Here is a 13,488-nt window from a genome sequence, read left to right on the forward strand (position 1 = left end):
TTTGAACATCTTTTCCTATGTACACAGTCCATTTTAATATCCTCTTTTATGCCTGTTCAAGGTTTTTGCCCATTTTTCTGATGCCTTCTTCTTGACTTGCAAAGTTCTCTACATGTTATGAATAGAAATCCTTTGCAGGATTTCTTACATTCTGTAAGTCACACACATCTTCTCCGACTTTAATTTTAACATCAAATTCATTGTAGTCAGATTTACTAACATTTGCTTTGTCCTTAGTGATTTTTGTGCCTTTTTGATGAAATGCCTTCTGTAGTCCAAGATTGTGGAAATACTATAGTTGATTATATTCTAAAAGGTATACTATTTTGCCACTTACATTTCTGTCATTAATTCACCTTTATATTTGTATATGCTGTGAGTTAAGCATCCAAATTAATCCCCCCCACGGAGACATATTTGTCCCAGCATCATCTATTGAAAAGTTTGTCATCTGCCTGCTATTCTGCCAGGCTATCTGTATCATATATCATTTCCTTATATGCATGAGTCTGTGTTTGTACTTCCCAGGCTGTTCAACTGGCCTGTTTGTCTAACAGCGGGTGAATACCACACTGATTTGGATATTATAGCTTTATAGGCCGGGCATGGTGGCTCACACCTGTAGTCCCAGTACTTTGGGAGGCCGAGCTGGGTGGATCGCTTGAGGTCAGGAGTTTGAGACCAGCCTGGCCAATATGGTGAAACCCTGTCTCTACTAAAAATACAAAAATTAGCAAGGAGTGGTGGCTCTCATGCGTAATCCCAGCTACTTTTATACCTTTTACTCAGGAGGCTGAGGCATGAGAATCACTTGAACCCGGGAGGTGGAGGTTGCAGTGAGCCGAGATCATGCCACTGCACTCCAGCCTTGATGACAGAGCGAGACCCTGTCTCAAAAAAAAAAAAAAAAAAAAATTGTAACTTTATAGTAAAGTTGATGATTGGTAGATCAGGGTCTCCCAGTTTATTCTTTTTCCAGAGCTACTCTTAGCCCTTTGCACTTGATATAAATTTAAGTATTAGGGTCCCAAGTTCTACCAAAAAGAATAATAATAATAAGAAGAAGAAGAAAGACAAAACAAAAGAAAGCAACAATAAAAAAAAGCTTACATTCAACCCAACTAAACCCATTAGAATTCTGATTGAGGATGCATTGAATCTATAAATAAATTAAGGAATAATTGACATTTTAAAAATATTGAACCTTCTAATCCATGAACATGTTATTTTTCTTTATTTGTTTTGGTCTTCTTTCAAGCCTCTCACTAAAGTTTTACGATTCTTTACAGAGGTTTGTATATCATTTGTTATTTTTTAATAGAGATAATATATTTCCAGTATATTTTTGTATCGGCTTTTATTGCTAGTAAAGAGAAATATAACTTTTATATATTGATTTCACATATAATTACTATATATAGTCTTTTGTTAAATTTTTAAAATAATTTGAATGTTACCTTTAAGTTCTCTTGGAGTCTCTCTATGTATAGTCATATCATGTGCAAATAGTGGCAGTTTACTTCTTCATTTCCAAATTTTATACCTTTCACTTCATTTTCTTACCTTACTTTCTGCATAGCGACTTTCGCACAATATTGAATAAAAGTCGTGATGCTGGGGGCATGATGGCTCACACCTGTAATCCCAGCACTTTGGGAGCCTGAGGCGGTGGATTGCTTCAACCCAGGAGTTCAAGACCAGCCTGGGAAACATAGCGAGACACCGTCTCAAATTTTCTTTTTTTTTTTTTTTTCTTTTTAAAAGTGGTGATGTTGGTCATTCCGGGCTTGATAGTTATCTTAAAGGGAAATTTTTCAACATTTCACCATTAAATATTGTGTTGTGTGTTACAGGTGTTTTGTAGACATGTATTATCACTTAAAGGAAGTTTCCATCTATTCCCAGTTTGCCAATAGTTAATTAAAATTATCAAAAACATTTTTTGGGACTATTGAGAAGATTATATATTTTTTCCCTTTTATTTTAATTTGGTATATTCTTGTAATTGTCTAATGTTAAAACAACCTTGCATTCCTGGAATAAATTCAATTTGGAGACTATATATACTCTGTTTATATCACCTGGATTTTGTTTGCCAATTATTGTTTAGGATTTTTGCTTCTATGTTCATGAGTGAGATTATTCTGAGACTAGAATTAATTTAATACTGATATCTGACAAGGATAGTACAGGAAGGAAAAAATGCAGGATGATTTCCCTTTATTAAGATATAATTCATATACCATAAAATTCACTCATTTAAAATGTTGCTTTATGTATTTTGAAGTGATATTTTTAAATGGATACAAAGTGATTCTTTACCACTACTAATACATTTACCTTAAAGTCTATATTGCCTGTTATTACTATAGATACACTGGGGTTTTGGGGTGGGGTGATGTTTGCATGGCATGTAACTTCTCATCCTTTAACTTTCTTTCTGTAACTTTCTGCTTTACATGTGTCTCTTAAAAATAGCACGGAGTTAAATTTTGTGTTTTCCTCCCTGACAGTCTTTGTCATTTGTTTGCTATTACTGATTACTTTTAAAAAAAACATCTAATCATCTTATTTTGTGCTTTCTATTTGTCCTTTCTGTTCTGTTTCTTTCTCTTTTTTTTTTTTTTTGAGACAGTCTCGCTCTGGTGCTGAGGCTGGAGTGCAGTGGCATGATCTTGACTCACTGCAACCTCTACCTCCTAGGTTCAAGCAATTCTCATGCCTCAGCCTCCCGAATAGCTGGAATTACAGGCATGTGCCATCACACCTGGCTAATTTTTGTATTTTTAGAAGAAGCGGGGTTTTACCATATTGGCCAGGCTGGTCTCAAACTCCTGACCTCAAGTGATCCGCTCGCCTCAGCCTCCCAAAGTGCTGGGATTACAGGCGTGAGCCACCACGCCCGGCCTGTTCTGTGTTTCATTTTCTGTCCTTTTTTGATTATTTTTGACTCATTTTTAAAAATTATTCAATTTTTCCTTCTACACTACCTTAAAAGTTATAGATTCTGAGTTTCTTTGGTTTTGGTGACTGTGCAACTTAAAGTCTGAAGTTATTTCATTTGTTTTACCCTTATCTCAGAAACAGAAGGGCCTTAAAAACTTTACCCCTTTACCTTTTTCCCGACTCGTATGCTATTGTGTTTTCATGTGTCTGTGTTTTAATTCTTTTTAAAATCCAAACAGCAATGTTATTATTGTTTTATAGATTCAACTTACCAATATATTTACCACTTTATTTGCTTTCAATTAAGTGCTTTGAAGATGTAATTCCACCATCTTCTGGCCTATTGTTGCCACTGACATTCAACTCTTGATCCGCTTGCTTGTTTGAGGGTAATTTGCCTTTTTTCTTGGACAGCTTTTGATATGTTCACTTTATCTTTGGTGTGCTATACCTAAAATACTATGGGTCTAGATGTGGGTTTTTAAAAAATATATCTACCCAGGATTTTAGGGGGAAGAGGATTTTTCATCTGTGGGTTAGATGTTTCGGAAGATCTTTCTAGAAAATTCTGTGTCTCCCAAAATATTGTTGCTCCCTCATTTTCTCTCTCTCTGTACTTCTCCCAAAACTAAATTAAACATATGTTTGATGTTCTCACTCCATCTTCCATGTCTGTTAATCAACTTTTCTCTCTTTCCCATTTTTGAGTCTTTATGCATCATGTGCTGTGTAATTTCTTCTGACTTTCTGTCAGTTTACAAACTCTCTGTTCTTTTTCATCTGATATTCTGTTGAAAATGTCTGGCCGGGCGCAGTGGCTCACGCCTGTCATCCCAGCACTTTGGGAGGCCGAGGCGGGCAGATCACAAGGTCAGGAGATCGAGACCACGGTGAAACCCCGTCTCTACTAAAAATAGAAAAAATTAGCCGGGCCCGGTGGCGGGCGCCTGTAGTCCTAGCTACTCGGGACGCTGAGGCAGGAGAATGGCGTGAATCCGCGAGGTGGAGCTTGCAGTGAGCCGAGATTGCGCCACTGCACTCCAGCCTGGGCGACAGAGCGAGACTCCGTCTCAAAAAAAAAAAAAAAGAAAATGTCTTTTATTTTTTTCTTACTGTATTTTCCATCTCTTGTCGGTCACATTTTACATATTTTATAGTTTGCTGCTTCCTACAAATGTTTTTCACACTAATATATTCTATCACTTCTATTTTGCAAATGTTTTAACCTTTATTATTTTATCATATATATTTGCCCTCAACAACCCAATTCCTACTGAGTGACACAAAAAATATTAGGTTACTCAGCAAAGAGCAGAAACATTATGATAACTTGAGCATTTTGATTCCCAGCTTAGAACTCGTTTAAATTTCACCTGTACATGCCTTAGCTTTCTATTGCCACATAACAAATTACCACAGACTCGGTGGCTGAAAACAACCCACATTTGTTATATCAGTGTCCTTGAGTCAGGGCTCTGGGCACAGCGTCGCGGGGTCCTCTGCTCAGGATCTCACAGGGCTGCAATGCAGGTGTCTGCTGAGCCACATTCACATTGAGTTCCTCTTCCAAGCCCACTGCGGTTGTTGGCAGAATTCACTTCCCTGCAGCTGTAGGACTGACGCTTCCACTCCTAGATGCTGCCTTTCTCCAAATGTGAGTGGGTAGGCAGCTCTGTGTGACATTTACCTCCTCAAGGCCAGTGGCACCATGTTTTTATTTAGGAGGGGCCCAAACCCCATTGTAAGAGTTCTTACCTGATGACATCAGGCCCATCCAGGACAATTTCCCTTTTGATTAACCTCAAATCAGCTGACTAGGGACCTTCATCTATAATATCTTTTCTCCTTTGCCATATGGAGTGACACAATCACAGGACTTGATCTCCCAATCCCTTTGCCACATTCTATTGTAGGCTACAAGGAGGTCATGGTTTCATCCACACCCAGGAGATTACAAAAGTGGTGTGACTCATTGATGGTCACCCTAAGATGTGTCTGACACGGAAGGTAAATAAATAAAATGTTCAACAAGTAGAAAAAAACAAACCTGGAACATTCACTATCTGTGATGTTGTCAATGTTGCAGATTAGCAACTTGAAGGAAAACGTGGTGTATCAGTTCCAAGTGGCAGCCATGAACATGGCTGGGCTGGGCGCGCCCTCTGCAGTAAGCGAATGCTTCAAGTGTGAAGAGTGGACCATCGCCGTCCCAGGTAAACCACGGACACCGTGCTTCCACACTGCACCTCAGAATTTCCTCCAAGAGAACCTACAACCTGGAACGAAATTCAAAGAACTATATGGTCAACATTTAAGGGAAAAGAATTCTCTTGGCCCCTCATGTTTACCTAAAATATTTTAATGATAATATTAAATAATAGATAGCAATGTAAAACTGAGTATAAATTCTTTGTGCTTGTGTTCCAAGTAAATCCTAGAGCCCTCACCGCTCAGCCTGTTTGAGAAGTAGGATTAACAGAGGCAGCCGGATTGAGTGCAAATGAATGTTTAAAAGGAATTCCAATCTTTGCTTTTGCTTCTGAAAGGCCACTTAAAGGTCATCTAATTTATATCCCACAGCAAAATGTCTCAAACACGTCTCCCTGCACTTATTTGTTCTCATATATTGTCACGCTGCTGGGAAGGTTCTCATTTATTAGCTCCCCAAAATCAATCCCTCCATACCCAAGCTACATGGCTTCTTGGGCTCTCCTCCCTCCTCTCAGCCCTTCATCATATCACACGGATAGATTTCATACTCCTGTCTACGGTTTAAGGCTGACCTGTCTCCGCTTGCCTCTCGGCGCTGACTTTTCCAGCCCTTTCTCTCTACACGTTTTCCAGACTCTGAACCAAAAGAAAGCTCCTGGAACCTGGCAAATACTGTCCTTCAGAGGTCATAGGGGGTGGTTGGGTGGGCAGGGAAGAAAGTGGGAAGTGGGGCGAGGATGGGGGTGAGGGGGAACTCACCTTGCTTATAACTCTTACAGAGCTATAAAGACAAAATGAAATAAAATAAAAATTGAATGCAAATTTACTAAGCCATTAAGATTTAAACTAGCAATAGTAAGGTATGTGGTGTGTGATTTTATGTCCCTGGTGCCACCCCCTTCCTCTGTTTGAAACCCTTTGCCCTTGAAGACCATCACGTTGCCTTTGCTGAACTCCTCTGTCAGGTGTGAATCACAAGATTCCAAGAGAAACTCAAGAGCAGTTCAGGTGCCCTCTCGACTTCTGCAAATAGAGAGAGAGAAACACTTTGCTCTTTGCTTGTAGTTCCTTGAGGCCAGGTGGTATTTCTCAAGTCCTTTCTGCCACCTGCGTAAAAGTGGGTCTGTTTTCAGATTCTTGCAATTCCTGAGTAAAGTGAAATGCAATTGACTAGAGACTAAGAAATTCCAAGCAGGCCTGTAGAAATTTTTTTTGATCGAAAGTGATGTCGTTGGCTGGGTGCGGTGGCTCATTCCTGTAATCCCAGTTTTTGGGGAGGCTGAGGAGGCAGGGGGATTGCCTGGGCCCAGGGGTTCAAGACCAGGCTTGGCAACATAGTGAGGCCTCATCTCTTACAAAATGTTTTTTAATTAGCTGGGCATGATGGTGCACGCCTGTAGTCCCAGCTACTCAGGAGGCTGAGGCAGGAGGATTGCTTGAGCTCACGAGGTCAAGGCTGTGTTCATACCACTGTGTTCCAGCCTGGATAAGAGTGAGGCTCTCTCTTTAAAAAAAAAAAAAAGTGATGCAGTTGACAAAAAAAGGTTGCAGGTAAGCACTCTCAACTTAGAGAAAAAATGAAGGGGGCAGCGCCCCACCATCCTGACATCTTGGCTTCTCAGTCCCGTCCTTGTTACTGAGTCCTGTTAGGCAAGTCTCACTTGAAGAAAGCCCCTATGGAAGAAAACAGTAAGAATGTTTTGTCATCCTGTCTGACAGATGAAAAAACTGACACTCAGGTTAAATGATGCCCAGAGGGTGACAGAGGTAACAAGTAGCATAATTAGGGTAGGAAACTAGGTCTGCTTGTCCCTAGACTATAGCTGCTAGGAAACGACAGAGCATAGTTCCTTGTGTGTAAGGCAGGGATAGTGCTCCCAATCTAGACGCCTCCCTGGGTTCTAAGGATGACACAAGATCATGTTTATAAAAGCCCTTTGCAAAACAGAACATGCCACATTCGTGTGAGGTGTTTGGCATTAATATTTAAATACAGCTTTATACAAAACATCGCAAGGCAAGCATGACGCATATTTGTGGCCATGAAACCAAGGTAAAGGGTCAAACAAATATTGAACTATCAATTACAAAACACCAAAGCATGGCGTAACAGAGTATGTCCTTCTACAGGTTGGCTTTCAGGCTACTGTGAGTCACTTCAGGTGATTTTGATTGGTTGGCTAGATGTCAGTCATTATTTAAAAAACAAAACAAAAAAGAAAGGAAAAAATAAATGAATTTTTCACCTGCATAGCAGCTGGTGGTCATGCAAAGATACAGGCAATCACTTAGTAGTTCTGATTTGCCAAGAATGTGAATAGCATTCATACAGGCCACATTCTGGCTTTCTCCCTGCAGAGGGTTGTCAGGTGACTTGGCCTCTCTGAGCTTTCTGTTAATTGTCTTAAGGAAGAGAGAGAGAAATGAATGTAAGGTACCTGGCAGTATTTAGTGCAGATGCAGGCCCATAGGATTGATTGTATTTACTTTGGTAAAAGGATTTTGTAAACCATAACCTATCATTTGTTTTTACCCATTTGCGGGCTGCACATACTCTTTAGGGGGAAGATTTCCCTCTGATTGGGAGTGATGCTTTTTCCTTTGAAAGAGCCATTACTCCGTATATTCATATGCCATCAGATAGAGCTGCTTTCTTTATACTATTTGAGATTAAGGGGAGATTTTAGGCTGTCACTCAAAAATTGTCTGAAACGGGGGGCCAGATGTGGTGGCTCCCACCTGTAATCCCAACACTTTGGGAGGCTGAGGCAGAAGGACCACTTGAACCCAAGAGTTCAAGACCAGCCTGGTCAACACAGCGAGACCCTATCTCTACAAAAACTTAAAAAATTAGCCGGGTGTGGTGGTGCACACTTGTAGGTCCAGCTGCTCAGGAGGCTAAGGTGAGAGGATCCCTTGAGCCCAGGAGCTCGAGGTTACAGTGAGCTACCATCACACCACTGCACTCCAGCCTGGGTAACCGGGCAAACCCTGTCTCTAAAAATAAAAATTAAAAAATATGAATCTGCAGCTAAATCAAACTGTTCCAATAAAAGGTCTTTAAGACTAATGCAGGCCTGAGAACGGCCTGAAGGGAAGTTTTGGGTCCACCCTTTGAGAGGCACCTCAGAGTGGCCTTACCTGCCTGCCACCCTTAAAGGGACTCGGTGGGCTGATGTAGAGCAGTGTGGAAACGACAGGAAATGACCACAGAATACTTATTTTCTTGGGAATGCTAAATTTTGAAAAAAGAACACCAGTGTTAGATTAGCTTTAAGACTTACAAGTAGTTCTAAATGTGTGGAGACTTGAGTTTTCTATGTTCTGATTTCTCCTCCTTGGCTTCTCTCTCTCTCAGGACCACCGCACAGTCTCAAGTGTAGTGAAGTCAGGAAGGACTCCCTGGTTCTCCAGTGGAAGCCTCCAGTCCACTCTGGGCGGACTCCAGTCACTGGTTACTTCGTGGATTTGAAGGAGGCCAAGGCCAAAGAGGACCAGTGGCGAGGGCTCAATGAGGCGGCAATTAAAAACGTATACCTGAAGGTAAGAGGATGCTCAGTTCTAGAGCTTCCCTGAAAAAAAAAAAGGCGGCGGGGGGGGGAAATTGCTCTACTAATATTAACTTGAAAGTTAGCAAGATAAAACAGAATCTCTCTGCTTTGATCTGTTTCATATACTGGGCTCCTGGTAAGATTCCATTGGCAGAGGTTGGGGCTGGGAGAAGTTTCTGATGCTTGCAACAGTTTGGTTATATTTAACCTGAATTCCTTAGCACAGCTTTGAAACGCACCCAACAGCTCCTTCCTCTCTCCTTTCTCTCCTTGCCTCAACTTACCCACTATACGTTTTTGTTACTCATAGTCTTAAAACCTTACTGCTTACCATCCCCAAAAGGTGATTTTTTCATTCCTCTTTTTTCTGCGGGGGTTGATTTGAGGGTGCTGTTTTTATAAAGTTCACACCAGGAAGCCTGTGACTACTGGTCCTCTCAAGTCACTCCCGTCTCACGTTAGTTCCTCCCTCAGGCTGGTTCTCACATGAGCTCTCAGAGATTAGTGGAACAGGTTCGCTCACCCCGCCTTATCCATGTCACTGCCTTTCAGGTTCCTCTAGCGTGCTCACTGAACCATTTCCTAACTCTGTCGACCAAACACTGTTCTGCCGTAGCCACCGAATCTCTCATTTGTACCAAAAAGAAATTTCGAAAGAACGTTTCCCCCTAGTGTTAGCAGTGGCACCTGGAGACCCTGACTCTCCAACAGGGCCTCCGAAACTGTAGGAAATATGATTGCATGACTTACTACTTAGAATGAAATGTGACTGACTTCACCACAGTCACTCAGGACGTTACACACTGCGTTTGCACCGTCATATCTTTTGGCAGCAGAGGTCATTGCCTATAAGGTGAGCTTTGGAAGATATTCAAAGTGTACCTGGCCAAAAAGATCTCTCCCTGACCTGCTTCATGAACTAAGTCCCTTCCGTCTGTCAGCCACTCTCCAGGGTTAAGGTATTTCCAGCCACTCTAAACTATGTAAATATATCCTCCAGGAGATACAGCCCATAAACCATTACACCCAACATGCCGTTAACTCAACTTAGCATATGCCAATCAGCTCTCCAGCTTCTTGCAAAACTCTGAAGAGATAAGACAGGTCATCTTTTCATGAGGAAGAGAAAAGCTCAAGGAAGGACTGGAGCCTATGATGCTTTTGCTGTCAAGATGAGTCCAGAGGCCCCTGGATTCCAAGAAACCCTCAAAGTACAGTGTAAAATAAAGGTCGGGAACATCCTAGATGATGGTGGTAGGTGTATATGGCTGGAATGAAAATTTCCAAGTCTTCAATCTGCCACCATAGAGGATGCCAAGGGCCTGAGGTTTGAATTGACTCAGGTGAAACAAAACAAAGGTGAAAAAGCAAGCAAAAAAAAAAGAAAAAAAAGAAGTAGAGTTTAAATGTGTCAAAGAATGGTTAATGTCACTCATTTTTAAAAAGAAAAAGAATAAAGGCAATTTTAAGAGAGAGAGAGAAAGAGACTGAGATCAAGTATGCCTAACAAACCTGGAAGCGAACTTCCGTAAGGGGAGTTCTTACACTTTATCAACAGTTTTTCTAAAGTGAAAGTAATCTTTTTTATTTTTCTGATTATAAAACTAACAATTTGAATGAAAAATTCAAACATAAGAAGCACAAAGAAGAAAGTAGGCCAGGCACGGTGACTCACGCTTATAATCCCAGGGCTTTGGAGGCCAAGGCAGGCAAATCTGGGCTTGAGCGCAGGAGTTCAAGACCAGCCTGGGAAACATGGCAAAACCTTGTCTATAAAAAAAATACAAAAAATTAACTGGCCGTGGTGGCATGTGCCTGTAGTCCCAGCTACTCAGGAGGCTGAGGTGGGAGGATTGCTTGAACCACGGAGGCGAAAGCTGCAGTGAGCTGTGATTGCACCACTGCACTCCAGCCTGGGCAACAGAGCAAGACTCTGTCTCAAAAAAAAGGAAAATAGATCTGCATCGATGATCTCGATTACATATTTGTGGTGCTGTTGAGGCCAGTGGTCATTGCCCCTGTGGTCATGGAAGAGTGGAGAGTGCCCCTGTCACCGCAGGGACCAGACACTGGAATGTGAATATACTGCCTGTACATGTTGCAGAAATCTGACTCAGCCGTATATCATCACCTAGGTGGCAGGTGCAGATGCGTCAGGTACCTGGTGATTACTCTATTTTTATTACAAGGAAATGTTTCTGTGTCGTTCTGGAAATCCACAGTTTCCTGACATTATTTCTAAACATAGAATTTAAATGTGTCAGACTCTATGCATTTAAGTTAAAGTTCATTTACAGAATAAAATCCATTTCAAAACTCTGTTAGTGCCAGTGAAGGCTATTACTACATAAATAGTGACATTCTGTTGTAAACACAATACAATTAGTTAGATTAAAAACCTAATAATTTAATATATACCTCATTTAAATACATGATCACAAACACTTCACCTAATTGAATGACTTTATTCTAACATTGTTTGATTTAAATCACATTTTGGATATTGGTCTCTATCACAACATTTTGGGGAAAAATTATGCCCTCTGTGTATAATAAATTCCTTCTTAAAACATAACATAGCTTTTAAAAGTCATATGTTTTTAATTTTAAAATGTTGATAAAACATTAACAGTATTGACAATAGAAATGAGATTGTTCAAAACCCTAAGAAAGTTACAAAAAATTAAGTGGGAAGCCAGGCATGGTGGCTCACTCCCGTGATCCCAACACTGTGGGAGGCTCAGGTGGGAGAATTGCTTGAGCCCAGGAGTTTGAGACCAGCCTGGGCAACATGGTGAAATCCCGTATCTATTAAATTTTTTTTTTTTAGTTAGCCTGGTGTACTGGCACATGCCTGTGGTCCCAACTACTCAGGAGGCTGAGGCCGGAGGACTGCTTGATCCCAGGAGGTCCAGGCTACAGTGAGCTGAGATTGTGCCACTGTACTCTAGCCTGAGCAACAGAGTGAAACTCTGTCTCAAAAATACATATGTATACACACACACACATACATATATACACATATATATACACATAGATGTGTGTGTATATATATATCTGGCTCACAGCCATATGTCATCACCTAGGTGGCAGGTGCATATGTGTCAGGTACCTGGCGATTGCTCTATTTTTATTACAAGGAAATGTTTCTGTGTATATATATATATGTGTGTGTGTATATATATACACGAAGTGGGACTGTCATATAAAAATAAATTATAAATGCTTTTTTTTTTAACAGCTCTTCGTAACTCTAGCTTAGTGGCACATATGTAGTGGATTCTCAGCACACATCTTGATTATTAAAAACTTGAGGATTTAGAATTTTAGTACACTTTGATTATTCACAAATTATTCAAACTCACAATTGTGTTAATTTCGTGTCTATTTAGTAAGAAATAACTATATTAAATATACAGGAACAATTATTGTTTGTTTTGGTTCTACTAGTTTAACATGCTTTTAAACAAATGGAAAGTGTTTGCGATTCATGCTTTTAATTCTCCTCTTTTGCCAAGAATTTCATCTGAAATTATTCATGGAATATCTCAAAAGGATCGGGGGATAAGGTGACATATGCTATAATGAGCACTTTATATTTTGTCCTTTTTACCAAAGAATGCAGTGGCTAACACATGTGACTCCTACGTACACTAGTCTGTTTCTGATGTTGGTAGCCACTAAATTAACTGAAACGGAGAAACATCAGCGTGAGAATGAATATCGGAAACTCCTCTCTATCTACAGATGGTCCAGAGAGAAGATCATCTGCAGCTAAAGTCACCTGCTTAGTGTTTGACAGAATCAAGTCTAGACCACAAGTCTTGTATACCTGGTGCTAGGTCACTAAATCATTACTACAGAGGAAAAGCCCCATCTGTTTAAATGACATAAAACAGCCACTGCTTCATCAAACACCCATTGCTTCTACACCTGCTTCTACCAGGTTCGAGGCCTCCAGGAGGGCGTCAGCTACGTGTTCCGTGTTCGAGCCATAAACCAGGCGGGAGTTGGGAAGCCGTCTGACCTTGCTGGCCCTGTTGTGGCAGAGACCCGTCCAGGTGGGCTTTCACCTGTTCATTAAAACTAATCCTATTTGTGTGAGATACTGAACTAACGTTTGACCTTTCTGTGCTTTCCCCCAATTTTCAAAATCATCAATGTGTACCATCTGAATGTAATTGGTAAGTAATGATCTTAGAACATGACAGTCATTTGTCCCATCACAGGCACCTCGGGACAGGGTTGAGCCAGGTTTGATGTAGTCTAGGGGCTGTTCTGATGCGCATCTAAAAACACGGAAGTTCTTGATCAAGTTAGGCTTCCTGGACCAACTGTTCCCCGCATTCATTCCTGGAATGTTATTCCTATTACACCCTGGCCATTAAGTCTCCTAAGAATATTTTCCCAATCATAGGGGAAGCTAGAGCAGCCCAGTTAGTGGGCACAATCCTTAAACAAAAGTAGGATTTATGTAATTGTGGCTATTATGTTTAAACCAGAGGTCAGCAAACTTTTTCTGCGGAGGGCCAGGTAATATTTCTCACTCAAAAAAGCCCTGTGGTCTCTGTCACAACTTCTTAACTCTGCCATGACACAAAAGAAGCCATTGAGGACACATAAACAAATGAGCATGACTGTGTTCTAATGAAACTTTATCATGCACATTATATGCATTATATAATATGATGTGCTATATGCATTCTAAAATTTCAATCTTGTATAATTTTCCTGTGTTTTAAAATAGTAATCTTCTTTCAATTTTTTCAGCTATTTAAAA

At 40.6% G+C, this 13,488-nt stretch overlaps 1 protein-coding gene across 1 annotated transcript in view; it reads left to right on the plus strand.

Annotated features, from left to right (window-relative positions):
- The window catches only part of MYOM1 (myomesin 1), a 156,298-nt gene that overhangs the window by 94,511 nt on the left and 48,299 nt on the right, over window positions 1-13,488 (plus strand). The window contains exons 20-22 of the mRNA XM_011996353.1: window positions 5,033-5,159; window positions 8,516-8,700; window positions 12,655-12,769. Coding sequence (XP_011851743.1) covers window positions 5,033-5,159; window positions 8,516-8,700; window positions 12,655-12,769 — 427 coding nt within the window. The remainder of the gene's footprint in view (window positions 1-5,032; window positions 5,160-8,515; window positions 8,701-12,654; window positions 12,770-13,488) is intronic.

The sequence above is a fragment of the Mandrillus leucophaeus genome, unplaced genomic scaffold (genome assembly GCF_000951045.1).
Source record: "Mandrillus leucophaeus isolate KB7577 unplaced genomic scaffold, Mleu.le_1.0 Scaffold51, whole genome shotgun sequence".
Taxonomy (NCBI): Eukaryota; Metazoa; Chordata; class Mammalia; order Primates; family Cercopithecidae; genus Mandrillus; species Mandrillus leucophaeus.